The 23,618-nt window shown below is 44.1% G+C and overlaps 4 protein-coding genes across 10 annotated transcripts; all 4 read right to left on the bottom strand.

Moving 5' to 3' along the window:
• Nucleotides 1-73: 73 nt before the first annotated feature.
• On the bottom strand, nucleotides 74-9,186 carry heatr6 (HEAT repeat containing 6). The gene is made up of 20 exons (XM_086226120.1): nucleotides 8,869-9,186; nucleotides 7,946-8,053; nucleotides 7,720-7,860; nucleotides 7,524-7,639; nucleotides 6,715-6,829; nucleotides 6,503-6,604; nucleotides 6,256-6,414; nucleotides 5,914-6,161; nucleotides 5,551-5,725; nucleotides 5,199-5,405; nucleotides 4,532-4,631; nucleotides 4,095-4,462; nucleotides 3,881-4,003; nucleotides 3,714-3,800; nucleotides 3,096-3,230; nucleotides 2,883-3,005; nucleotides 2,683-2,807; nucleotides 2,481-2,577; nucleotides 2,129-2,330; nucleotides 74-1,339 (listed from the first exon to the last, which is right to left on the bottom strand). Exons 1-20 carry the CDS (start codon nucleotides 9,151-9,153, stop codon nucleotides 768-770), a joined length of 3,588 nt encoding a protein of 1,195 aa, XP_086082246.1. The 5' UTR covers nucleotides 9,154-9,186; the 3' UTR covers nucleotides 74-767.
• An 843-nt stretch (nucleotides 9,187-10,029) lies between these two features.
• On the bottom strand, nucleotides 10,030-11,527 carry LOC147248968 (dynein light chain 2, cytoplasmic-like). The gene is made up of 3 exons (XM_086226314.1): nucleotides 11,374-11,527; nucleotides 10,566-10,710; nucleotides 10,030-10,484 (listed from the first exon to the last, which is right to left on the bottom strand). Exons 2-3 carry the CDS (start codon nucleotides 10,695-10,697, stop codon nucleotides 10,347-10,349), a joined length of 270 nt encoding a protein of 89 aa, XP_086082440.1. The 5' UTR covers nucleotides 10,698-10,710; nucleotides 11,374-11,527; the 3' UTR covers nucleotides 10,030-10,346.
• A 562-nt stretch (nucleotides 11,528-12,089) lies between these two features.
• Nucleotides 12,090-17,585, bottom strand: srsf1b (serine and arginine rich splicing factor 1b). 7 transcript variants are annotated; one of them, XR_015119459.1, is made up of 5 exons: nucleotides 17,112-17,585; nucleotides 14,961-15,393; nucleotides 13,664-13,924; nucleotides 13,249-13,341; nucleotides 12,090-12,922 (listed from the first exon to the last, which is right to left on the bottom strand). XR_015119459.1 is itself a non-coding variant. In XM_086226313.1 (4 exons), the coding sequence occupies exons 1-4, from the start codon at nucleotides 17,303-17,305 to the stop codon at nucleotides 13,742-13,744; spliced, it is 732 nt and encodes a 243-aa protein (XP_086082439.1). In that variant the 5' UTR covers nucleotides 17,306-17,585; the 3' UTR covers nucleotides 12,104-13,741. The 7 variants fall into 7 exon arrangements, 2 of the variants coding, with proteins under 2 accessions (XP_086082438.1, XP_086082439.1); XR_015119457.1 differs by having other exon boundaries at nucleotides 12,095-12,922; nucleotides 13,433-13,924; XR_015119458.1 differs by having other exon boundaries at nucleotides 12,093-13,341.
• Nucleotides 17,586-17,851: 266 nt separating this feature from the next.
• pigs (phosphatidylinositol glycan anchor biosynthesis, class S) lies at nucleotides 17,852-21,957 on the bottom strand. Its single transcript, XM_086226377.1, has 12 exons — nucleotides 21,855-21,957; nucleotides 20,824-20,963; nucleotides 20,619-20,730; nucleotides 20,443-20,532; nucleotides 20,250-20,341; nucleotides 19,921-20,155; nucleotides 19,686-19,828; nucleotides 19,497-19,611; nucleotides 19,226-19,371; nucleotides 18,987-19,087; nucleotides 18,700-18,910; nucleotides 17,852-18,431 (listed from the first exon to the last, which is right to left on the bottom strand). The coding sequence occupies exons 1-12, from the start codon at nucleotides 21,928-21,930 to the stop codon at nucleotides 18,153-18,155; spliced, it is 1,740 nt and encodes a 579-aa protein (XP_086082503.1). The 5' UTR covers nucleotides 21,931-21,957; the 3' UTR covers nucleotides 17,852-18,152.
• Between the last annotated feature and the right edge of the window lie 1,661 nt (nucleotides 21,958-23,618).

The raw sequence follows: 23,618 nt of genomic DNA, 5'->3' as shown, positions 1-23,618 counted from the left end.
AACAAGTGTAAATTTAACTAAGAAGAATGACAAGCAACATGGTTTGATACAACATAAACATGTTTTAATCGTATTTACGAAAAATGTTTTTTTCTCAGTCAGTCACAACTGACCACACATACTAATAATCAGGTACGTGTGAAGCAGCTGTCCGGGATTTGTCCAACATTTTCTGGCTTCATTTATTATTCAAAAATAGTTACAGCCCTGGGAATTGCCATTTCCAAAATTCAATGACTTATCTAAGTGATTCATGATCATGTGAACCCTTACATTTTGATTTATTTTTAAAGCAGCACAATGTAGCTGTGCTGAGCAGCAGCAGCAGCAGCAGCAGCAGCAGCAGACGCTTCTTGTGGTGTGAAGTGGTCAAATACATGATGCTGGTGCAGTCTTCTCTCCTCGGTGTCCTCTTGCCTTTTCTTTCTGATGGGATTTCTCTACTGAGAGTTACGAGCTGGCTTCTGGTGCCTGGAGGGAAGCACTACAAGCTAGCAGGAGGTTGGTGCATTTCAAATTATAAATGACAATAAATGACAATACTGCAGCCTGAACATGAAATTTCCTTTTGTAAAGCAGTTGTTAAAAAGAACGTTTATAGGTGCAATGTGATTAATATTAGAAAATAAAAACTACTTTGAACTTCCTGGACACTCTTTAGTCATTCAGGTGTCTTGCATCTCCGTGATGTCGAGGACAATCCACCTCTGATTGCAAACTGTCACAATCTGAGAAAAGAGCTTTTGTGAAGACCAATGCTGCAGCCGTCAGTTTAAGGCACAGTTTTTTATCAAGTCTTCCAAGAAAGCAACCACAACCTCTTTACTGCTCTCCTGCTCTCTCTGCGCCTCCTCGTCAGCCTTCAACCCCTTCAGTCTGATCAGGGTCTGCTGCAGACCCATGACTCTCTGCTGAGGGTTGGAACTGTCCCCCCCTGTGTCTTTCTCTCCCTCTGTTCCCTCTCCTCGCTCCTCTGCTTTAAGATACTTGAACAAATGGTCCTTGATGCCCATCGCCTCCTCTCCGGATAGCGATGTGCTGAGGGCAGGCATGTCCTGTGGCTGGCTGAGGCTGAGCAGGTGAAGGAGTGCTTTGGAGAGTGTGTGTCGTAGGCTGGTGCTGTAGCGGTACTCTAAGAAGTCGTTGGTGTCTTCGCTATTCTTGAGCGCTGCTGCCAGTGAACGCCACACGCAGCTGAAACGCTTCTCATCGCCATAGCAGCGGCGGTGGGCAGGGACCGCAAGGGCTGCAGCAGACTTGATCCGCACTTTGAAGTTGTTGCAGGAAGTGACCACATGGCAGAGGACAGAGAAAGCATCACCAGCCCAAGAGGCAGAATCTGGGAGGAAAGACAGTCACAGCTGTGAAGTTACGTCAGGTTTATCGTCTTCCACGCTCCTAAAATCTCAAACTGTCCCTTTTAAAAGCAGCCACATCGATCCCTTCTGCTATACTTGCACACAGCGATGAGAATATTCTCTATTTTAATTCTAAAATCAACCTGATAGTCACATGGCGTGGTTTTGACATTACCCATAACACACCTCTCCGCATGCCTCTTTTACACAACTAAAATTCCAGCATTGCATCAAAACGCCTCCACTGACATTTTGTTTTAGCAATGTGTTTTAGAACTGCACAACGAATTGAAATTTAATCAAAAGTGCAACTTAGCCGACTGCTAACTGTGTCAAAATATCATTTTTAAAATAAAAATTGTGGCGCTGTCCTGCCTGCACGTCATAATCTACAACTATGGTAAAACCAAAATCAAACCATAATCATTATAAAAAGGGGTTTTCAATGAACGAGAATGATGTAAAAATCAACCTTTCCTTTGACATCACAAATCATATCGCAATTGAATTATCGCACAAAATAATAGCAATTAAATATTTTGTCAAAATCTTGCAACCTCATTATATTTCCTTGGTGAACAGTGTGTGTGTTTGTTTTTCAGGCACCTGAGGTTTAAGTAAAAGTGACATCTGCATTTCAAGAAGAAAAGAAAAATTTCCAAAATGTCACACACGTGCAGCCACGAGAGCTGCTTGGAACAAACAACGTCAATATTTGGTTGCAAAAAAAGAAACGAAAAAAAGAATTGAGATTTCTGAAATCGACGTACCGAGAGGCAAGGCGGGGTTTCTGAAAGCATTTCCCAGAGCGTAACAGGCGTTCCATTTGACCTTCATGACAACTGACTGGACCGTTTTGATGAGAACATTGACGGCGTCTTCCAGTGGACTTTGGAACGCGGACCGGGTCAGCTGACTCTGACGCAGGAAATGAAGGAGATTTCCGAGTGCTCGCACTGCGTTACACTTCACCTGCCACGTTTGAAGGAGATACACGAGGATTTAATACAACATGGTGTCATCAGAAGGACGATATTAATTTAAATTTTCATTCATGTATTTGACGTGCTCTGATTGAACTTGCGGCAAAATCAAAAGTTGCAAAGATCTAAATGTGTTCACCTTGTCTTTGTCGGCCGCTGCGCGAGTGGCTGCCTGCAGCATCTTGAGCAGCAGCATGTCTGATAACTCGTCCTGGAAGTCCACGCCAACTTTCTCCCTGATGAGAGGTGACAGGGGTCAATCATTCCTTCTCGACTCAGGTTTATTAACATCTCTGGTGTTGAGAGATGTTCACTACGGTATTCATGCTTCAAATTCCTACATATTGATGATGAGGGTGTCCGTCAGGTTTCCGAGGGACCAGGCAGCCTTGGCACGAACATTTGGAGACCGATCATCCAGGGCAGCGAGTATCGTGTTTGCCGCGTCTGCCACAAACATCACATCCTGTGGAGATGATAAAAAGGAAAAAGCTGTAGAGATTTTACTTGCACCCTCATGGCTGCTGGCAACAGTCACTACCTCTCTCAGGCAAGGGAAGAGTACGTAGATTCCCAGAGCCCTGACGGCTGCCACCTTCACCAGATAGTTTTCACTGTAGGTCAGCCCCAGCAGCACGGTGATGCACATCAGCTGCATTTTCTCCTAAAAACAGAGTTTCACATAAGACGCAGCTCTTAGTCCAGCTTCCATATCAGCTGTGTAGACAGACAGTTCAGTTCGAGTGGAACTCACAGGAAGCTGTGTGAAAGCCTGCGGAAGGATGCATGACAGAGTCTCGCAGGCGTGCATCTGCAGCGTGGGATGTTCTTCATCCTGCAGCGCTCCGTTTAGTGGCCCGCTCAAGACTTCTGACCAGAACCGAACCACCTGGATGGAATAACACACCACACAAACTTGTCCTTTATGTGCAAACAAAGAATACAGTCATGTAAAGATTTGCTGTCTGAAGTCTATCAGGTTTGTGATAGAAATTGCAATTTTAACTGCAAATTACAGACACACAATCTTTACTCATAACATCTCTAATTCCAAAACACACATTAAATTCTTTTCATGTCCCAACTGTGAAATTTCAGTGGATTTCAGGCCCATTCGGTACAACAGGGTCCAGAGTGTTCTGTTTTAACTGATGTGAATTCTGTTTTTGTACGTTTGAACCATGTTAAGTGATGAGGGTGTTTCATGTGGTGGATGAATCTATTCAATAATGGAATGTAACTATTCAATGAAACACAGCACCTTAAAATGTGATGCAGCCAATTTTAGAAACCATTCTCTGACATTTACATTTTCCCATGTGAACTCTTAATTTCACAGCTTAACGCTGATGCGGAGGCACCTTGTTCTCACCTGACTCACAGGGACCCTCGAGCTTTCAGGAACGCTGCTCTCTGCTCTGTACTGCTGGATTATTCCCGTCCCCAGCTCCTCTAGCAGCTACATAGCAGATGGATCAGTAGCGCACAGGAACTAAACACTCAGTACTGAACATGCGGAGAATCAACAGAGGCTGCTACCTTTGCTCCGTGAAGCTGTATGGATGAATCTGTCTCCCTGAGGCAGCGAGCGCTCACCTGTCCAATCTCACATAGGCAGGATTGTACCAGAGAGATATAACCACGCACCAGGTAGGACAACACCTGAAACACACAATACCCTTAAAGATGTCTTTCTAGGAGGACTTTCTGTTGTTGTGTTCTGTCCGATCCCTTCTCTCTCTCTCTCTCTCACCTGTAGAGCCTCTAGTCGTACAGGAGGAGGCTCTAGAGCAACACTTCCTCCTGTTCCAGCTCCCCTGCTGTCTGATTGGTCCTCTCTGGGCTGTGTCACCAGTGACACGCAGAGCTGCAACAGCCACAGTGGGGAGCTGTCCCCCTCCCCGGGTGTGTGAGGCACCAGGGGGGAGTGTGTTTGAGAGGTACGCTGGGAGGTCGTGACTCCGTCTCTTTGTCTCCAGCTGAGAGCAGAGTTCTGTGGCGTCAACGAGCCGGCACCGCTGCCCTCCGGCTGTTGGAGGAGGAGCTGCACTTCAGGGAGAGGAGCCTGAGTCGTCACCAGAGCACCGTAGAGTGTCAGGACGGACACGCGCACATTTACATCTGAGGACAGTGGACAGTTGTGTTAAAACAAGCATGATTTGCTCTTATTCACACTGAAAAAACACAGACCTCTGTGGCGCACGAAGGGACGAATCTGCTTCCATAGCGGGCTGAGCAGACCCGGTCTGAGACGGTGGTAGGGAGCGTTGGACACCAAGTAGGCAAGACACTGCACACACAAAACAGACGGGCGAAATGCAGGTATAAACTTGTGTGTCTGTGCTGAGAAGCATCTTTTGTTATGTCCTCTGCCTGGAAGCCATCGATGGAGTTCATCTTGTGTCTTTGCCGCTTCAGACTTTTAGTAATGTTCAAAACAACAGAAACGTAGACTGACTGGTGCTCAGTTTCTGTCAGACATGCCACACCACAGACTACAGTCACATGCATAAGTCAGATCAATTTGAATATTTAGCAGAATGGTTAAACATTGGACTTTACATAAAGAAAGATGCAGACTTGCAAAAACAACTGTTAGTTGCTGCAATGATTTCTGCTGCATCATCAAATTGATTTATTTATCAAAACATACAGAAAACAAGCTTTTAATATTGAATTTATTAGGCGATCCATCAGACATCCGTCCCCTCTGGGCCGAGCAGCACACCAGCCGTGTCGTGGATGTATCAGCACCGTACCTGAGGTACGGTGCCACTTAGGTGCTGACACATCAGTAAAACTACAATCACAAAGACATTCTACGGGACACGACAGGACGACTCTGGTGTTATCATACCTTTATGACCTGCGTGAGTGTCCGAGGGGATGTTTCAGCCAGCAGAGCCAGACTGAGAGAGCGGTGCAGCTCTCTGATGGCGGTAGCCAGCGTGAAGGAGAACGGGGTGTAAGACGTACGAGGTGACGCCGTATCTTCGGCCACAGCCAGGAAATGTCGGGAGCCGTCCAGCATGGTGGTCAGCACCTGAAGGGCACACGCACGTACCTGGAGGGAGGGAGAAGACATTTTGACATCACAACAGGGGAGTTTTTCTAGGATCGTAAGGTTCCAGCTGGAGGTGTGTTATACAAGCAATGGAATGGGTGTGTTTGTTGCAGCGTTTGCGACAGCGAGCGAGGATCTCTTCTACCTTTGCCGAAGGGTCCTTCAGTATAATGGTGACGAGAGTAAGAGACGGTGTTCCTGCTACAGGTGAGTCAGGGATGAAGGAGGACCAGTACCCGTAGAGAGTCCTCTTCTCTACACTGTAGACCACCAAGAGCAGACAGCGCAGCGCTCCCTCGCGCACACGACCGTGGTAAAGTCTGACAGACAGAAACATTACAGGAAGTTATTTCTCATCTATTTCCATGTTAAGACTTTACAACAGTTTGAGAATCATTTCTTTAACAAGAACGCTTCAACAGAGAGATGTGCGTCAAATAAAATACAACCCAGACCAGGTGCATTACACGGACATACATGACATGCTGCTAGGTAAGGTTCTAATGACCTTAGTTTGCTCTGTGCGCTGCCCTCTGGGTCAGAGAACTCAGAGTCTGAAGTGCTTCGTTTCCAGGAGGGGTACAGAGATGGGGGAGGAGGTTTAGACACAAATTCTCCTTCCCCTCTGCCTCCCTCTCTTCCTCCTCCCCTCTGAGGTACAGGCGCTGCCTCGCCATCATCCTCCTCTCCCGCATCTCCCCTGCTCTCCCCAGTGCTCGTCTTCTTCCCCTTTCCTCTGGATTTCTTCTTTTTATTCTTGGAGCAAAACATTTCAGCCAATAAATGAGTGTCACATCATTGATTTTTTTTTTTAACCAGTCCAATCAGCTGAACCGAAGGCCCGTCTCACCCCTTTTCCTGGCGGAGCAGTGTCCTTTGGTGCTTCAGGCTGCGTTTGTGGTTCAGCAGGTTTGTGTGCAGAGACACTCTCGTACTGAGGAAGAGGCGCCGGGAAAAGCACAGCCGGCCACTCGACGCTCACGCCTGGAGATCCCTGGAACATGAGCCTCTGTAGGGAACATTAACAAGTGTCTAACTAATAACCACATTATACACTTGCATACATTGTGCAGGAAACGTTTTGTACAGTCGCGCACCTTAAGCACAGCTAGAACAGATCCCAGCGCTTCTCCTCCACTGAATTTCCACTTCCCACCCGAGAGACAAGACTGGAATCCTTTAAGTGCTGCCTGGATCACCTGCACAGAGCAAAGATGCAGGTTAGCTAGGACTAACAGGATTAGCTGCATCGCTCTCTCAGTCTGGCTCATGCTTGTTTCCTCATTTCATCAGATAAAATAATCCGTACCCTGCAGTAAAAGACCTCATCAGTGTCGGACGGCGTGGGTGCCTGCAGGGTTTTCAGGAAGACTCTGAAACACACACTTCTGTATTCATCATCCAAAGGAGGCTGACCAGGGATCCTGGCGAGAAGAACACACACACAATAATTCAAGAACAAAGGAGTGGTCAGTTAGCGTCCCAAGTCTGTGGCCTGGAATACCAGAAAACTAAAGTATTAAATAAGAGCGTTTTAAATATACTAAGCATATAGATTTTATTGCAGTGGCAGTCTGGAATATGTTTTGTCATCAGAATCTGATACAATAAGAAGTGAGTGAAAAGCACTGTAATCATCTGACTGAAGAGGCTTTCGGAATCAGAGGGATTGGACACTTCTCAGATGTTCTGCTAGCTTGATGGTTCGAGCTTCAAAACCAGTTTTTCCTGAGACAAAACCAGAAACACTAGCAGCGTGTTTTACCAGTCAGGAAGCTGTTGCACAGCTGGAAATGCCCAGAGAAAAATCAGACCTCCGCCAAGTCCAGTAGCTCACCCTTATGTTATATGAAAATCCATCATTATACTTTTTAAATGTATTACAAACATGCAGGAATTGATTTCATAAAGCATAAAAAAACTACCAAACATGACTCTAATGGGGAAACATCTTTTTTTTTTAAATTCCTGGATTTGGATTTTAATCCAGAATACTTGTGAGGAATGTAGATGAAAATGCATCCCTGCTAAAATATTTGAGAAAATCCAACCACAATGTTTTGTGTGATCCTACTCATTGCTAATTTGGCTACTGGCTTAAAGGACTCTAAAGCCTACCTGAGACAGATGTTGGCCATACAGGCAAGGGCAACATGGCGTAACTCCATATCAGGCTGAGATAGACAACTGTAGCGCAGGAGGACTCCTTCCTCACCCAGTAAGTCATTCAGGTGCTGGGGAATAAAGACACACCTGTAAATATCCGATAATGACAGCCATTGATGACTACAACACCATCTCACACAGCTTGTACCTGCTGACACTGAGGTCCGTTCCCGTACACAATAGTGGAGAGAGCCAAGAGGATGCCGGAGTGTGTCCACGTGCTGCACGCTCTCAAAGCAGCAGCGGTATAGTTCAACAACACATCCAGCGTCTGTTCGTCCATTATTACCTCCAGAGACAAGAACATCAGTTCAGTCGGGAACAAAAAACACAAGTCAGCACGTTTCCAGTGTTGAAACACGCGGCTCCTTTACCTTCAGCTGGTTGAGGAGATGATGTACGAGCTTGCAGAGTTTGATGACCAAGTGTTCTTGATTCAGCGGCACAAGACAGCTGGCATGTTTCAACAGGGCGCACACATCCTGGCGTGAAAATAAGGAGGTTAGCACGACCGTGAATCCCGCCATGTTAATCGTGGATGCAACATATGCTGATTGAGTGCAGTGGCGTTTGAACTGATTGACTGGGGGACCACCTTTCTTTCCACCAAGCAAACTGAGGACCACTATGATGTTCTGGGAGACTGCCAGCTAGGGTGAATGATGTGGGGGCACCCACCCACCCAAGACATCACCTGCTTGGCTTGCTGCTGTCTGGCAAGCACCACAGGGTCAAATACTTTTGGACCTGCAGACTTGGGAACAGTTTTTACCATCTGGGAGGTCAAGCCAACACACACACCTATGACACTATGAAGCGCTTAAGCAAGGGTACCTGACTTTGATAGACCTGAAACCCCTTATGGGAATGTGTTGGTTCTGTAACATTTCAGACATATTCATCCACATATGTACGCATGTAAGTGTGTGTATACATAGGACACACTACCTGCCACAGTTTCCTTGTATTTCTATTTTATTTCCATATGTATATTAGTCTACTATGTCACCAGTCAGTAACTGTGTTGTAAAAGGCCTTTGGCTGGTTGGAATGGTTCACTGTGAGTTTGCAGTGGTCGCAGGGGGCCAGCTCATAGAGACAAAGAACTGGCTGAATGCGGGTGTGTCTGAAGGACCAGAGATCATCATCCCTCTCATTCGACGGACGTATGTGTCACTATGCGTCAGCAGGTTCCGGACGTTATTTAACGTTCCCCTCTGCCAGCAGTTTCTGAGCTTTTATATGTCAAGATAATTCTGTGTGGAACGTTAATTTCTCAAACTTATGTGCGGGTTACCTCAGGCTGGATGTTGGGGTCCTGGGTTTTGTTGTAGTTTTCAGAGATGAGCTGGTCAAACAGTAGGTTGAGCTGCTCTCGGAGCTGACTCGAGTCAGTTCGCAGGGCTCGGAGCTTCGCGGCGCAGCGGGAAAACTGTCTCTCTGCGTCCGACAACTGCCAGCTGCTCGCCGCCTGAGGAGTGAACGGGGCGGCCTCGGCCGACAGAGCCACGGCAGGGAAAGACGGGGCATCATTGCGGATAACAAGCAACGGTGCAGCTGGCAGCCCAGTTTGAGTTGCCATATTTTTGTCCCCCGGATCTTCTTTCTACCGGCTTCTTCTTTGGCCTTTTATGTGCGATCCGTAAAACATCTTATAGAGGTTAATAGAAAGTACTGCCATCTAGTGGCATGTTACGGTAGTGAATTCAAACTTCCTAAAAAAAGATGTCTTTAATATGTGGCGAACGACTGGACAGAGTTGTCTCCTGTGTCCATGTTGCGTTGTATTTCTGGGCATCCAAATACAGTGTATAAACTCTCTCTCTCTCACACACACACACACACACACTACAGTCAGGAAGCTTTAAATAGGTTTAAACTGTGACCAAAAGTAGAATTAACAAACTGGACATATAACTTTGACTATATGAAAAAAAAAGAGGGGGGAGGCAGTTACACTGATCACTAAAATAAAAACTAAAACTCAGATTTATCATAGATATCCCATCCCATCCTATTTTTGTCAAGGGTTACATGAAAATATGTAGACACCATAGTCTGGGTCTGATACAGATTCATGTCAATCTGTATTGAGAAATTGTGATTCTGGAATATGATCACAAACTATGATTGCACATGTTATCAGAATTCATTAACAGAAACAGCCCAAACCCGTTTGTAAAAAATTCCCAGTACACAACAGTACATATCTCAGACCATTTTACTGTTGTAATTGTGCTCAACATACAGAAATATCACAATACATGACATTAAAATTCCAAAGATAAACAGCAGGAACATTGTAAATATTTACAACTGAAGTTGAGACGGGAATGTTCAAGCATGTAATAAACATTAAGTAGCTTAGATGTCTTTTTTTTTTATTAATTAGTAAGTGTAAGCAACAGTCCTATTCCATCTCTGTTGACACTGAAAATTAAGGCATTTCAACAAAAACTCTGTTGCTCCTTTTAATTCCATGAAAAATAAGTTATTATACAACATGAAATAATGTACAAGGTCCACGTGTCATTGCACAGCAAAATAATATCCACAAATGATGCGTTGTGACAAGTCTGCATGTCAAGATGTTTTACATGGACAGGGCTTTACATGATAATGTCTTGACATGACTGAACCACCATCTACTGATGGTGGCAATGTTGGACAAAGTAACAAGCAGGAAACTGGGAAGTAGGCATGTCTGCAGATGTAAGACAGCAGATGTGAGAATTATTATGGGCTGGATTGAGAGTTGGCCGAGGAGGAGGGGATTCAACCGGACTTGAACAGTAGAATGGCAACTTGACCCAAGTAGAAGTAGATGAAATGCTTCGTCTCGTGTGTCACGTAGCTGCCAAAGTTCCTCCCAACGATGCAGTGCCATGTGGGGTTATACTTCTTGTCAAACTCCTGCAGGTGAGACGACACACGAGAGGTGAAGACGACAGTATAGATGAAGAAATGTGGCTGTTCACTGATAGCAACGCGCACCTTTTTGACATATGCAGCGATATCCTTCTCAATGTTGTACTTTTCCATGGCTTGCATGGCGCAGTCCACTGCATCCTGCTGCATTTCATCAGACATGTCTGCATTCTTTATCACAGCTTTCTTGTCAGACATGTTGGCTTTAGGACTGCAGACAAGATAACATATTCAAACAACAACAACCCTGTAGTTCACCTCATCCTGCTTGTTTCAGCACCCACAGCTCCTTTGCAATCAATTCACTCCTGCTGCCACAGAAAGACACCCCTGACTGTTAATGAATGATCCCATTTGTTTGCACTTTGAATTGATTATTCAGATTAATTTTAATCCTTCATAGACTAATTCAATTACCTGGGTGAAGGCCCTCAGGAGTTGGGAAAAACCTGGATACCACAAAATTGAGGACTAACGTCACAGAAGTGACTGCAAGGTAGGTTTTGGGGTAAATGCCGCATGTTCAGAGTTAAAAATGGGTTCTGGCATGACCTTATTTTAAGAGCTCAGTGCATCCCCACGCACTCTAGCAAACAAAACAAAAAAAATCATCTGAAATAGTATAAACCATTAACCTCCCGCGACTTGTTCATATAAGTAAAAGCCAAATTATGCAGCTATTTAACACCCATGAGAACAAGAGGTCTCCGGAGCGGTGTCAGTGGAGCTCAGGACAAATACAAGCGGCTGAAGCGGGACTAGCATGAAAGCAACTCACGCCTCACTATTTCCAGTGTTCCCAGTCACCTGTTGACAGAGAACAGGCTGCACCAGCAAACCGCATTCGCATTCATAAACAACGCAACCAACTTACCGTTTTTCAGCTTTGTTACAGTGATGAGTAGCGAGCGAGTATCGTAGAACGGCACAGCTCTTCTTCGCTCCCTTATTGAAGGAAAAACGTGCTTTTTCTGCTCCGCCCTTGACGTCACACCCGCTCTCTGATTGGCTGGAGCGAATCCTCCACCCGGCTGACGGCGTTTTTCACTTGCGGACACTGGCAGCATCTTATTTCCACCCAGAATGCATCGGGTCAGCACCTCTCCCTCCTCCTCCCGAACAGGGCGTTATTATCAATGCAGAAAGCGGTTAAGTTGATCGATAACTGATAAAATAGGAAGCGCTTGTGACACAGACGTGACCAGGTAAAATCTCCACGATAACGTTGACAACTTAGTACGAACAAAAAAAGAAAGAAAAATCTAAAAATTCACGTTTCAGCTTCAAAATTCATTTTATGGAGCAAAAAAACTGACAAAAATAAAATAGAACAGAAATCTAATGAATAAATGTAACTCACCAATCAGACGCCAAAATGCATATTATTTCACTTTTTTTGTGCTCGTCACTTGTTCTACGTACGAACCTATGCTTCACCTTTGTGGGGGATGATTTGTAGCATTTGGGCCACATTTTAAGGGGCATTAAGAACGATCATGAAACTTGCACACCTTTGATCGAATATATGCATGTTAGTGACGAAATACTGACAAATTCAGTCTTATCAAATACTCTTGATTCACTGTAATATTTTCTATTCATAACCATCCAACCCTGACACTTGACTCCACATAAAATGCAGTTTTCTTTTATAGTCACTTCTATATTGCTTTTTGTACTTATGGATCTAAAATATTTGTATTACAAGCTATAAAGAAAGTTGCTGTTATTCAACACTACTTGAATGTGTTGTTTCAGTGTGTGGGTGTTTCAGGTTTTGTGTGAAACCATTCATGAAACAAAGAAAACTCCAAACCTTCAACTTTTGTCTCAGTTTTATTAAAAGAGAATAAAGCTTTACGATACCAGAGATCATACTCAAGAAAAAAAAAGAAAGAAAAAAAAAACCCAAACAGAAATGATCTCCTCAGGAAAAGACAAACCTAAGAAAAAAAGATACAAACCACAATAAGGTCACATTCCCTCCCTCCCTCCTCCACTGTAACACGTTGCCCACTATTTACCACTCTCCTTACGCGTGCGGCTCCATCCTGCACCTCCCAGCCCTCCTCCTTGGTTTTGATCCAAGCTCTTCTTTCGTAATAAAAAAAAAAAAAAAAAAAAGAGGGGGAAAAAAATCTGAAAAATCGCGGCACTTTCAGTAATTATGTCTCTGAGGTCCCACAGAAAATAGAAAAAATGAATTAGAATTTGCTGAAGGCCAATTTAGTTTGAATGATTCACTATAATGTTCCCGGTTTGATGGGTTTTTGTGGACAGGGCCGGATTCGGGATCCTCTCCCGGTAATATGCTCCTGCGCTCCTGCTCCATGTATCCATCCTGACGCCTAATCCTAATCTGATGCTGAATCCTGATCCGGCTCCGGAATGGGGAGACAATGATCCTCCAAACCTTCAGAATACTAGCAGAACCAAAGAGAAGGAGGCAAGTTAGAATCACACCTTCACATATATTTTTATAAAAAAAAAAAAAAAAAAGGTCATTGAGTGAGGGAGTTTATGTAATGAAAAGGAAAAGGGACACCATCTATATTTAATTCCCCAAAAACTAACATTTACTTTGGATCCTGGAACATGAGCAAAAACTTTGGGTCTCGAAAGTAAAATGTTACACAGAACTTTTTACTCATGAGAAAATTCAAGAATGGCATCCATTGTCACGTGTATGTAAAACACTGAACAGCCTCACAAAACAGATTTCACAGTTGACAAGGCACAACCATCATACCATTGGGTACCATATTTGACTCCTCCTCCTCCTCCTGTTTATCCTAATATGAACTGTTTCCTCTGTTCCCATCCTATCCTGTTCCTCTGAACTCTACAGAGAGACACACAAGAAGGTCAAAGTACAGTAGTATATGCTTTAAAGAAGTCATATGCCTCTCAATGAACCAAAGCATAAAGCATACCGAGGACAGCCAGCAGAAGAAAGGTGAAGAAAAGACAGAAAGACAGATAGAAAAAAAAAAAAAGTGAATGATGAGGGAGACGGGAAGAACTGGTTGATGAAGACCAACACCGGGCCATGTACATGAACCAGACTAAACTGGTGTGCAAGATAGAGAACTGCAACAGAAAGTGGGGAAAAGCAGAAAATAAAGTGTAAATGGGAAACTTATGAGATGATGTGAGGTGGTTACACAGGATTTGTCAGGTATTGTGAAGATTTCCTCTGCAGCTCTGTGGTACACCATCCGTTTAGTTACGGTCAGGCGGGTCTAGGTGCGAGAACGGGAGCGGGAACGTCGAGGAGAGTAACGCGGAGAGCCTCTGCTGCGACGAGGGGAGTAGCTACGTGACCCGCTCTTGCTTCGGCTGCGGCTGCGGCTGCGACTGCGAGAGCGACCGTAGCTGGGGCTGCGAGGGCCGTCCGTCTTCACACGGATGTAAGCAGTCTCTCCCTGAAGCACAAGCAAGCACATGGTTAACGATCTCATCACGTGTGTTATCTGCTCTGGCAGACACACAATGTTAGAAGCTTCAATATACAAGTTTTCAGTGACAAACGGCAGTTGATCTGCTCCTCAATGCTGTTGCAGAAGTTACACATGGTTCACCAGCACCATCCATCACCTGAGCAGTCATGAAGCGCCTTCCTCTAGGAGGGTGGGCAGGACGCTGCTTGACTACTAAACATCTATATCAGGAATATTAAACTAAAGAGAGCAAAGGTGCAGACAGAATAATTTCCCCGTGATGAAGGTACAACATCACAATTTCGAACATGTTGTGATTCAGTATATTGAAGTTTTTGGTCAAATACTGAGTGTCAAATCAAATTGAGAACAATTCCAATATATTTCCACAATAATTGATGGACAGGACTACGTTACCAGCTGAAACGCCATTTGTTTCAGATTGATCTGGAGAGATTTAATGATCCTAATGTTATTACTAATACTTCAAGCAGTTTAATAAAAGGTCTGCATTTTCATAGACAACGGAGAAAATTTAAATAAGTAGCAGCTTGTTTCCCTTTTTCTTTTCTACATTTCAAATCTTGTCTCAACTACGTTTAAAAGAAACAAATCTCATATTGCATCCTTAGGTTGTGTTTTTTTGGCTTCAGATCCGATGTGAGTGGGTATGATGCCTGCAATGACTCCCCTTCATTCTGAATGACGACACAAGCAGTAGTTACACTGCACAAGTCGATTTGTTGATCATTTAGCAACAATGCACCTCATCTAAGAACATCACGATAGACAAAACGATCGCTGGTAATGCTAAAAAAGCTGCACCAGTTAAAATAGAAATGTTAGAATGGGATACATCTGAATGATTTATTGGTTTCAGGCAGAGTCTGCATCTGGCCTTCACTCGCCTCTTAGTGACATCTGATCTACACTGCGGCTTCTTGTTTGGATAAGAACGTTACTCGTTCACACTGTTACAGTGTTTTAATCATTTTCCCAACAGTTTTAACACTTTACCTACCTCATGAGAGCGAAACTTGGTGTTGTCCAATTTACGGACAGCGTAGGTCATGTCTTCTTTGCGCACAAACTCCACCACTCCAGTGCCATCACGGTTCACATCAGCATAACATACATCACCTGCCTCCCGCATGTGATCCTTCAGGTCCTGCCAGCTACCACTGGGGGGAAGACCTGACAGGACAGACATGGTGTAAGTCTCATACTGGTGGATTACATTTAGGGAAGCAAGAGGACAAGCATGTATCGCACCTGACACCACAACTCTGTGCTCTGAGCGCCTGGATGGGGGGCCATATCTTCCCCTCGGGGGTCCCACTGCTCCTCCTCCTCCTCCTCCTCCACCTCCTCTTCCACTCCGAGGAAACTCAACCCTCAGCCGGTAGCCGTCATAATCATAACCATCACGCCCATAAACAGCATCCTCGGCATCCCTGTGAAATCCAAGAATGGTTTATGTTAGCTTAGCTGTCAGTTAACATTACAGATTTGCTATTCGGATAAACCTGTGTGTGTGTGTGTGTGTGTGTGTGTGGGGGGGGGGGGGGCTGTTAAATGCCACAAAAGATTGACGATAGTGGTTTATAAATCTGAGAACAGACATGCCAGTGAATGCAGAAATGCGATATGAGAATGTGACGCTTAAAATGCGCCAGTATTTGTATGGCAATAAAGACTGGACTGAATGGTGCTTCAAGTGAGGGCTGCTGGCACATTCATGCTTCACTGCAATTAAAAAGTAGAGGTAGGCTGATTTATCAGTCAGCCCATTAAATTAGGCCAGGTAATGAGTATTTTGTGATACTCAACATTGGTTATTAAAGTATAGTTAGAATTTCAACTGAAAACGTCAGTTGTTCTTATGTTACTAAGTTTAGTCCTTGAGCACATGGATAGGAATATTGCAGGAAATGCCCTGGATCAAGCAATAAATATGCGGTGTTGATTTCTAATGATTTTTGGTGAATGTATGTGAAGGGGTCCTATTTTAATTTCCACGTTAAAAACAAGTTGCACATAACTATGATTACTCATACAGCAACTTAAATGATTTATTACTGAAGCAATTCTCCATTCATTTTTATGTATTCTAGGGATGTACATGTCTTTGACTCTACTCAACTTCAAATCCTGTTTTTTTTTTGGGCCATTACTGGCTCAGTTATTGGAACTTCTCACGAGCGCGCGCGCGCGCGCACGCACACACACACACACAAAGACACATACTAGCTGATAGAGATGCACACACACACACACACACACACTAATGTAGGTCTAATGGAGCCATTTCCTTTGAAGATGATGGAAGGTCATAAGAGTGTCTTTCTGAGTGTGCGTGTGTTTGTGTGTGTCAGTATCTATCATTGTCAATGTGTGCCTCTGAGAATGTTTGTGTGTGGGCATGCATGTGTGTGTGAGAGATAGTGGGAGAGGGCCTCAAAAACTCAGACGAATAGTGCAATCATGCATTACAGACTAACAAGTTGACCACCACAGATGTGCACATAGATGCAAATAAAAAAATCAATTAAAAATCACGGAAAACATTTAATACACAATTTTTTAAAACCATTTTCCACGTTAGTTTTAATGGTTCGTAACTTGCCCAACATCTGTCCACCCGAACATTCAAGACTTCGGACCAATCGGAACAAAAGTTGTGGCGTTTTACCTTATCACACTAAAATTAGCAGCAAGATAGAACATGAAGAAAAAGTAGCTGCTCACTTAATATTTTCACTGACTTACAGGTGATCTACAGTAAGAAAACAGAGATACTTATCGACGCGCATAAATAGTACAAAGTTGATAAGAGTTGGAGCACCTCGGCCCTTAGTATCAGAATCAGGAATAATTGGAAGTCAAACTGGTTCGACTTCTTGCAGTGGAAACGAACGACCGGTTTGCATGTTCCCACCACGCGCGCATGTAGCTATAATTGTCCCCTCTAATGGGGTTGTTGACTAATCCCCTCACTCAACGGCTGAACGGAGATTTGTTAATTTCCCCGTCGTGTATATACGATTTAATGCACGTTGAATGAATTACGTCCGTAGGGAGCGAGTCCCCGGCTCACAAGCATAACGTTACCCATCTTCTTCAACCGGGGTCGGGTGAAGCTAACATGTGAGAATCGTCGTCTGCAGCTCACCTCGGGTCCTCGAACTGCACGAAGGCGAACGGAGGTCCTCCTCGTCGGTTTTTCAGATCAATATCGCGAATGGCTCCATATTTATAGAACAAGTCTTCAACGTCCTTTGAACGGATATCAGGGGGAAGATTCCCCACATATATCCGACAGTCATTACTGCCTGCTGGTCCTCGAATTATACCTCCTCCAGACATGTTAGCACAAAGCTGCACTGATAGCGTGTTAGGAAGCTAGCTAGCTAAAGTTGGCACTACGGTAATTAGCAAGTTGGCTACCGAGTCTCCTGACGAACGGACGCTGACTACACGCTTCAACTACCTAAAGCCTTTTTACACTCGCACGTTAAATATTTAAAACAGTTCCGTCTAACTCTGCGAATTCCTCCAGGGTCGACGTAAACCGAACAAAAGCCAGACCTTGCTAGCGCGTCAACCGACACCGTCTTCTTCTTCTTCGCGGACAACGCGCTTTGAAAATGCGCCACCCCCTGTTCTGATCACCGACCTGCTGATAAATGCAGTCAATTCAAGGGCCAATTAGCAACTATTTTTTTTTATGTCCAGGCAGCTTTCAATTATGTTAAAATATCCCCATCACCATAAATAAACCAAACAGTTTATTTAAATATCCTCTCTTCGCGAAGAAAACTTGCCAGACTGCCTGCTGGTGAAGAAAATGCAATATACAATCTGAGATAAATACTGTATATTCCTGGAGTCCAAATATAACTCTCAAAAACATGAATTACCAGGTTTTTTTTTATTTGTTAATAACTTAGAAAAGTAAAAGGTATTTAAATATAAAACACATTGATACAATATAATCTTTCAGTTGTACAGTGTTTGACAGTCACAGCAGCCATACATAATCTTCAAACAAAAAAAAACAAAAAATTCCAATGAAACAATCTTACTCACAGGTTAACGTATCACTGTACATTAAACATCTGTTCATGCATACTTTAGTACCGCGCTGTCAAGTCCACAGACATCACATGTACGTGATGTGCTATCTGTTCCCATCATCCTCTATTCCAGTGTCTCAGTCGTTCTTCGCTTTCTTTTCTCTGTGTCTCTGTCTCACCTCAGACACTATTTTGAGCAGCGATAGGAGAATAGGCACACACATGGGCAGGAAGAGTGGTATATAGATAGCAAACTTCTGGTCATCGGGAAAGTAGAGGAGGTGGAGCAGCGATGGGTCGAAGAACGCTCTCTCTGACGCCAGGATGGCCTCTTTGCTGTACTGCAGAGCAAAGCCCAGGTTCCCGGCCTCCAATTCCGCCACGGCCAGCTGCAGCGACGTGACAGCACTGGAAACCTGCATGTCCGCAAAAACAGTCAAGTTTCCATACAACTGATGATAATATCACAACAGACTTGTGTAAATGATACCTGTTTGATAAATATCAGTTTACATACTGACAGTCATTCAGCCGCTTCAACCAACCCAAACCTGGAAATCTCAACAAACGAGCTGACATATTGTGGATACTGGAGTGTGTTGAAAGCAGGTCCTTCAATCTAGGCGTCCAATAGGTTCAACTATTTGCAAGAAAGCCACGACTGTGAAATGTGCACCTCCTCACCTGTTGGGCGATGTTGTCGTTAATGACAATGTTGCTGATCTGGTCCAGCAGCTGTGCCAGAGAGGTGATGGTGGTTGTTGCTGTTGCAACGTTTTCCACACTCCGGCTCCACATGAGGCGGTCCAGCTCCCAGTCTGCAAGGCCTGTACTGCCACAAGGTGCCACCAGGAAGCCAGAGGGAGGGGTGGACGACTGCACACCCAGTAAGAGTCTGGCAGGACACGGTACAGGAAGGGTTAACCTGGAGTCTTAGAGGGAATACTGTCCGAATGTAGGTGCTGTATTACCGTAGCTGTGCCAGGAAGACACCCATGACTTTGGCCATGTTAATGTTGATGTCGATGGGGAACGTGGCCTCTTCTCCATAGAAAGCGTCTACGTTATAGACCTGTACAAAAACAAATAAATGTAAAAAAAATAAATAAAAATCAGTTCGGCGCAATAAACCAGAGTGCCAAAAAAGCTGCAAGGCCAAGGGAAGTTATAAGAGATTAATCAGATGTTTTATGCTCATGGAGGCTCTCACCATGATCCCCCCCCAACGTGGGGAGTGGAATGCATTTGAAGGCACTTGCTGTTTCTTGCGGTCATGAATGTAAAGAGGTGAATGTTGAGCATCTGGGACGTACAGCAGAAAATTCAACACCGGATTGGAAGACGCAGCATTCGAGCCTGAAATCGCAAAGAAAACTGTTAGGTATGAAGACGCACAACAAACACAAACACTTTTCTCTTATCAATAAAGATTTGAGCTAAAAAAACAAAACAAAACAAAACAAAACATTCATTTCTTGTACCCAGTCTAGCCTCCACCGGATTGATGACATGCGCCAGGCTGTCAGCGTTGAGTGTGTAGGTGCTGCTGCTGCTGTCGAAGCGAGGGTTGACGCCCAGCATGGTGTAGTACAACATCTGTTGGGAGAACATGTAGACTGACGTACAGTTGTTGAGCATCACAATAGGAGAACTTCCCATTCACACAGTACCTGAGAGTCAATGCTAAAGTTAGCCACCAGGGACAGCTTAGTGAGCAGAGGCTGGATGTAGGTCTGAACAGCTCCCTCTATGTCCCAGTGTAGCCGGTGGGACTTTGGGTCTGGGTTCAACAGACTGAACGTGATCTCATAACCTAACGAGACAAACAGAAGGAGGGTGTCACCAGAGGGCAGGTGTAGACTAAAGCTGGTCAACGTTTAGTGCTGTGGTAAACCAAGTACACACCCGGGCTGGATTTAAAGGCTCTCATACTGTCAGCTTTGCTCCCTCGGTTGCCAGGGCTGGGACGGACTCTGTCACTGAGGGCAGCAGTGATGTCAGTATTGCTGAAGGACATGATCTGCAGCACCTGCTTGATCCGAGGCTCCAGGTGAGCCAACAGTTGCTCCAGGGTCTTACCCACAAACCCACCGATACGCAGCAGGGCTGTCCGTCTCTGACCGATATACACGTCCACATCCTGAGAGGCGTGAGTTCAGTATTGGTCCAATTTTAATGTCCAGCGAGACAAACTGAGTTCTTAAAAAAATTAAAAAAAATAAAGAGAAATGTACCTGAGGCAGCAGTGAGGAGGACTCTGGGATCACATACACAACCAGAGAACCACATGGGCTCTCGCTGAGAGTGTGTAGAGAAAGATCCGCCACTTAAAAACAGAGAGAGAGAACGAGAGAAAGGGAGAAATTACAACTTGTGTTTCCAAATACAGTGCCAGCAGATGTATTTAACAGGTGGGCAGCATCTCACCTGCCGGAGTGGGCTGGTTCAGGGCGTCCTCCTCCATGATTGTAGCTGTTCGATAACGGATCTCATACCGGTACCTCAATGAGGTATCCCCTGGAAATAAAAGTGTTGAGGCATCATTTACAAAGAAGATTTCCCAACCTACAATTGTGAGGTCACAGACAGTTTTAGTAAATCACCATCTATGATGACTTCCTCTTCCTGCGATTGTGTCAGTGGGACCTTCTTCTGCTGTTCTGGGGTCACCGTTCCACGTGCAAACACAACCTCCACGTCAGCACTCAACTGTAGCTGAATAACAGAGCAAGAGGGAGAGGAGTTCATTTGAAAGAGGAAAAAGTGGATTATACACGAAAGAGGTCCACAAGATGGAGAGTGACAAACCTGCAGATCAGCCAGCTCTTTAATCTGGCTGACAGGCAGCCACGCACGATAGGTTTCAGTCGTCCGCCACCACAGAGGGATTCCTACGATGATGACCACCGCTGCGATGGACAGAGCAGCGAGCTGGCCGCGCCTACGCTCTGAAAGAGAGGTGAAAAACAGAGGGCACATGAGCCTCAGGACAATTTATGCTATTGTTTATCTGTGAGAGACCACTACTCCTTCATCTAATCCAGGTCTGGACCACGGTTAACTATGTATGGGCGGCATGGCTCAGGGATAGAGCGGCCATCTAGCAACCGAAGGGTTGCTGGTTCGATCGTCGAACCTGGTGACCATGTCGAAGTGTCCTTGAGCAAGATACTGAACCCATAATTGCTCCTGATGAGTAGGTTGCCTTGCATGACAGCCTTCACCATTCGTGTGTGTGTGTGAATGAGATGACACCGTAAAGCGCTTTGAGTGACGCTAAGGTAGAAAAGCGCTTTATAAATTGAGTCCATTTACCATTTTACTGCGTCGATGGGTGGATGTGAGATGGCGGTTGATGGCCCAGTCACTAAACCCATGAAACACACCGGAATTAATCCTAAAACTAATCGAGTGTCGACAAGAATGATTACAGTTAAGAAGATACGTCCTATGTCTCCTAGCTAAAGGTCTTAAAGGACCATTTAAGGGACAAACAGCACATTCATTTGCAGTTCAAGCGGATGCACATTCTATCTTTGAAACTGACACACGTAATTAAACGCTGACACATGACAATCTTAAAAAATAAAAGATGAAATGAAGCATTCACATTACGCAGATTTAGATTTGCTTCTGTAGAGCTGTTAGCGCCACTGCAGCTAGCTGCTGTTAGCCTCCCTCCGAGCTTCTTAGCACGGCCAAACAGCCTCCTTGTGTTGTGTCGCTAAAAACCCGCTGTCAAATGTGGTAAACATGCTCTCTACAGAACTGTACTGTTTAAGTTTAAGAGGAATAGAGGACGGAAATAATCTCGACAGAAAAGTGTCTACTATCCTCACCCACTTCCGTGGTAGCCATTTCTGCCGATGGACGTCTTCTTCTTTGAGATTTAACAGCATTTCGCAGTACTGCCATCTTGTGGAGACTCCTGTAACAACCAGATTTTTCTGATTCCTCCTTCCAGCCCGGTGTGAGGACGATGTCCATAACTAACTTGAATATTAGATTGATAGCAGAGGTGGAGAGCAAAACGACTCTGTACTAAATTATTCCACATCATTGCAAAGCAAAAGTTGTACCTTTAACTCTACATTTCTACAACATTTTTTTGAACCCATCAGTTACGGGTTCCCTTGAAGAAAAATAGTTTGCAAAAACACCTGATGAAGATGATAGACCTCAGAATTTGAAGCTGCCAACTTGAAGAGGATGCAACCAAAGCAGCATTAGTAGAACATACAAAGAATATTAAACATGACCCTTTGAAATGAATGGTTTGCTCCCGATCACTCAATAACATAAATGAAATGTGACTCTTTTACCTCTGAAAATGTTCTGACACTCATCAAATAAGTTTCTACTTTTAGTTTGATAGAATTTTCAAAGGAGACTTTTACTTGTATCACAGTGCTATTTTAGCTGGTTATGTCTGCTTTTACTTGAATAATGGAACTGTGTACTTCCTCCAACAAATTTCCTACCTGACAGAGTAATTTATGTTTTTAGAGGTAGTACAGTAGGAGTATTTTCTAAGAATTTGCAGTGCAAAATGCATTTTTCACATATTGCAAACTTCTTAAAAACCTACATTTTTTTACTGACATCTGTTTGATATTGATATTAGTATTTAAATTGTTATATTTTCAAGGGACACGCAAACTTTTCAATTGTATATAGCTTATTAATTGATATTAATACATTTATAAATGAATGCACATTTCCAAATGGAATTATTACATCACATTTAGTCTGTTATTGAAAAAATAAAACAATGAAGATGTTTTTCTTTCATTACTTCGTTATCAAACAGAAATGTAAAGTCTTTCATTACCTCGGGGTTAAAGTCACACTGCAGCGGCAAGAACTGAGCTCCCATGTAGATGGTTCTGTTCTTGTATCATTCGCTCTAGGTAAAATCAGCAGTAGTTCATCAAAAAAATAAGATATTAAATTTATATTCTTTAAAGGCAAGCTCTGGATATTTGAGATCATGTACCGCAGGTAAAATAAGTATTATTTCTCTGTAAATTTGTTCAAAATGTTGCTGTCGACATGAAATTTTCACCAGATGTCAGTAGCAACCCACACATGCAAAGAAATCAAACCTCGGTTGACAATAAATTAAATCATGTGCAATAAAATAGAATGACAGGGGGAAAGTATTGAACACGCTTACATTTAATACTTTGTACAAAAGCCTTTATTGGTAATGAGAGCTTCAAGACGCCTCCTGTATGGAGAAACTCGCTGCATGCATGGCTCAGGTGGGATTTTGTTCCATTCTTCCACAGAAACAGTCTTCAAATCTTGAAGGTTCTGCAGGCCTCTTCTATGAATTCTGATCTCCCATTTCCATCCATTTTCTTCCGCTTATTCCCAATAAGGGTTGCGAGGGGGCTGGAGCCTATCCCAGTGGCTACGGGCGAGAGGTGGGGTTCACCCTGGACAGGTCGCCAGTCCATCGCAGGGCCAGAATTCTGATCTTTAGTTCTTTTAATAGATTTTCTAGTCGATTCAAGTCAGGTGATTTGCTGGGCCTTTGTATCAGCTTTATCTTCTTTCTCTGTGTGAGAGTTTCCTTGGATGTGTGTTTGGGATCATTT

This window comes from Aulostomus chinensis, chromosome 15 (assembly GCF_037954235.1).
Source record: "Aulostomus chinensis isolate RoL2024-O1b breed Wild chromosome 15, RoL_Achi_v1.0, whole genome shotgun sequence".
In the NCBI taxonomy this organism is placed as follows: Eukaryota; Metazoa; Chordata; class Actinopteri; order Syngnathiformes; family Aulostomidae; genus Aulostomus; species Aulostomus chinensis.
This window is presented reverse-complemented; position numbering and strand designations above follow the sequence as displayed.

Excerpts from the sequence above, each read along its gene's own strand:
- heatr6 (XM_086226120.1), bottom strand. The coding sequence starts at position 9,153 with ATGGCAACTCAAACTGGGCTGCCAGCTGCACCGTTGCTTGTTATCCGC. Across the intron at positions 5,726-5,913 it reads AGCGCACAGAGCAAACTAAG|ACTTTACCACGGTCGTGTGC; the intron begins GTCATTAGAACC and ends TCTGTCTGTCAG. Across the intron at positions 4,004-4,094 it reads TACGACTAGAGGCTCTACAG|GTGTTGTCCTACCTGGTGCG; the intron begins GTGAGAGAGAGA and ends TGTGTGTTTCAG.
- LOC147248968 (XM_086226314.1), bottom strand. The coding sequence starts at position 10,697 with ATGTCTGACAAGAAAGCTGTGATAAAGAATGCAGACATGTCTGATGAA. Across the intron at positions 10,485-10,565 it reads TCGCTGCATATGTCAAAAAG|GAGTTTGACAAGAAGTATAA; the intron begins GTGCGCGTTGCT and ends TCTCACCTGCAG.
- srsf1b (XM_086226312.1), bottom strand. The coding sequence starts at position 17,305 with ATGTCTGGAGGAGGTATAATTCGAGGACCAGCAGGCAGTAATGACTGT. Across the intron at positions 15,394-17,111 it reads GTGCAGTTCGAGGACCCGAG|GGATGCCGAGGATGCTGTTT; the intron begins GTGAGCTGCAGA and ends TGGATTTCACAG. Across the intron at positions 13,925-14,960 it reads CCAAGTTTCGCTCTCATGAG|GGAGAGACTGCTTACATCCG; the intron begins GTAGGTAAAGTG and ends CTTGTGCTTCAG.
- pigs (XM_086226377.1), bottom strand. The coding sequence starts at position 21,930 with ATGGCAGTACTGCGAAATGCTGTTAAATCTCAAAGAAGAAGACGTCCA. Across the intron at positions 20,731-20,823 it reads AAGAGCTGGCTGATCTGCAG|CTACAGTTGAGTGCTGACGT; the intron begins GTTTGTCACTCT and ends TCTGTTATTCAG. Across the intron at positions 18,432-18,699 it reads ACGACAACATCGCCCAACAG|GTTTCCAGTGCTGTCACGTC; the intron begins GTGAGGAGGTGC and ends GCGGACATGCAG.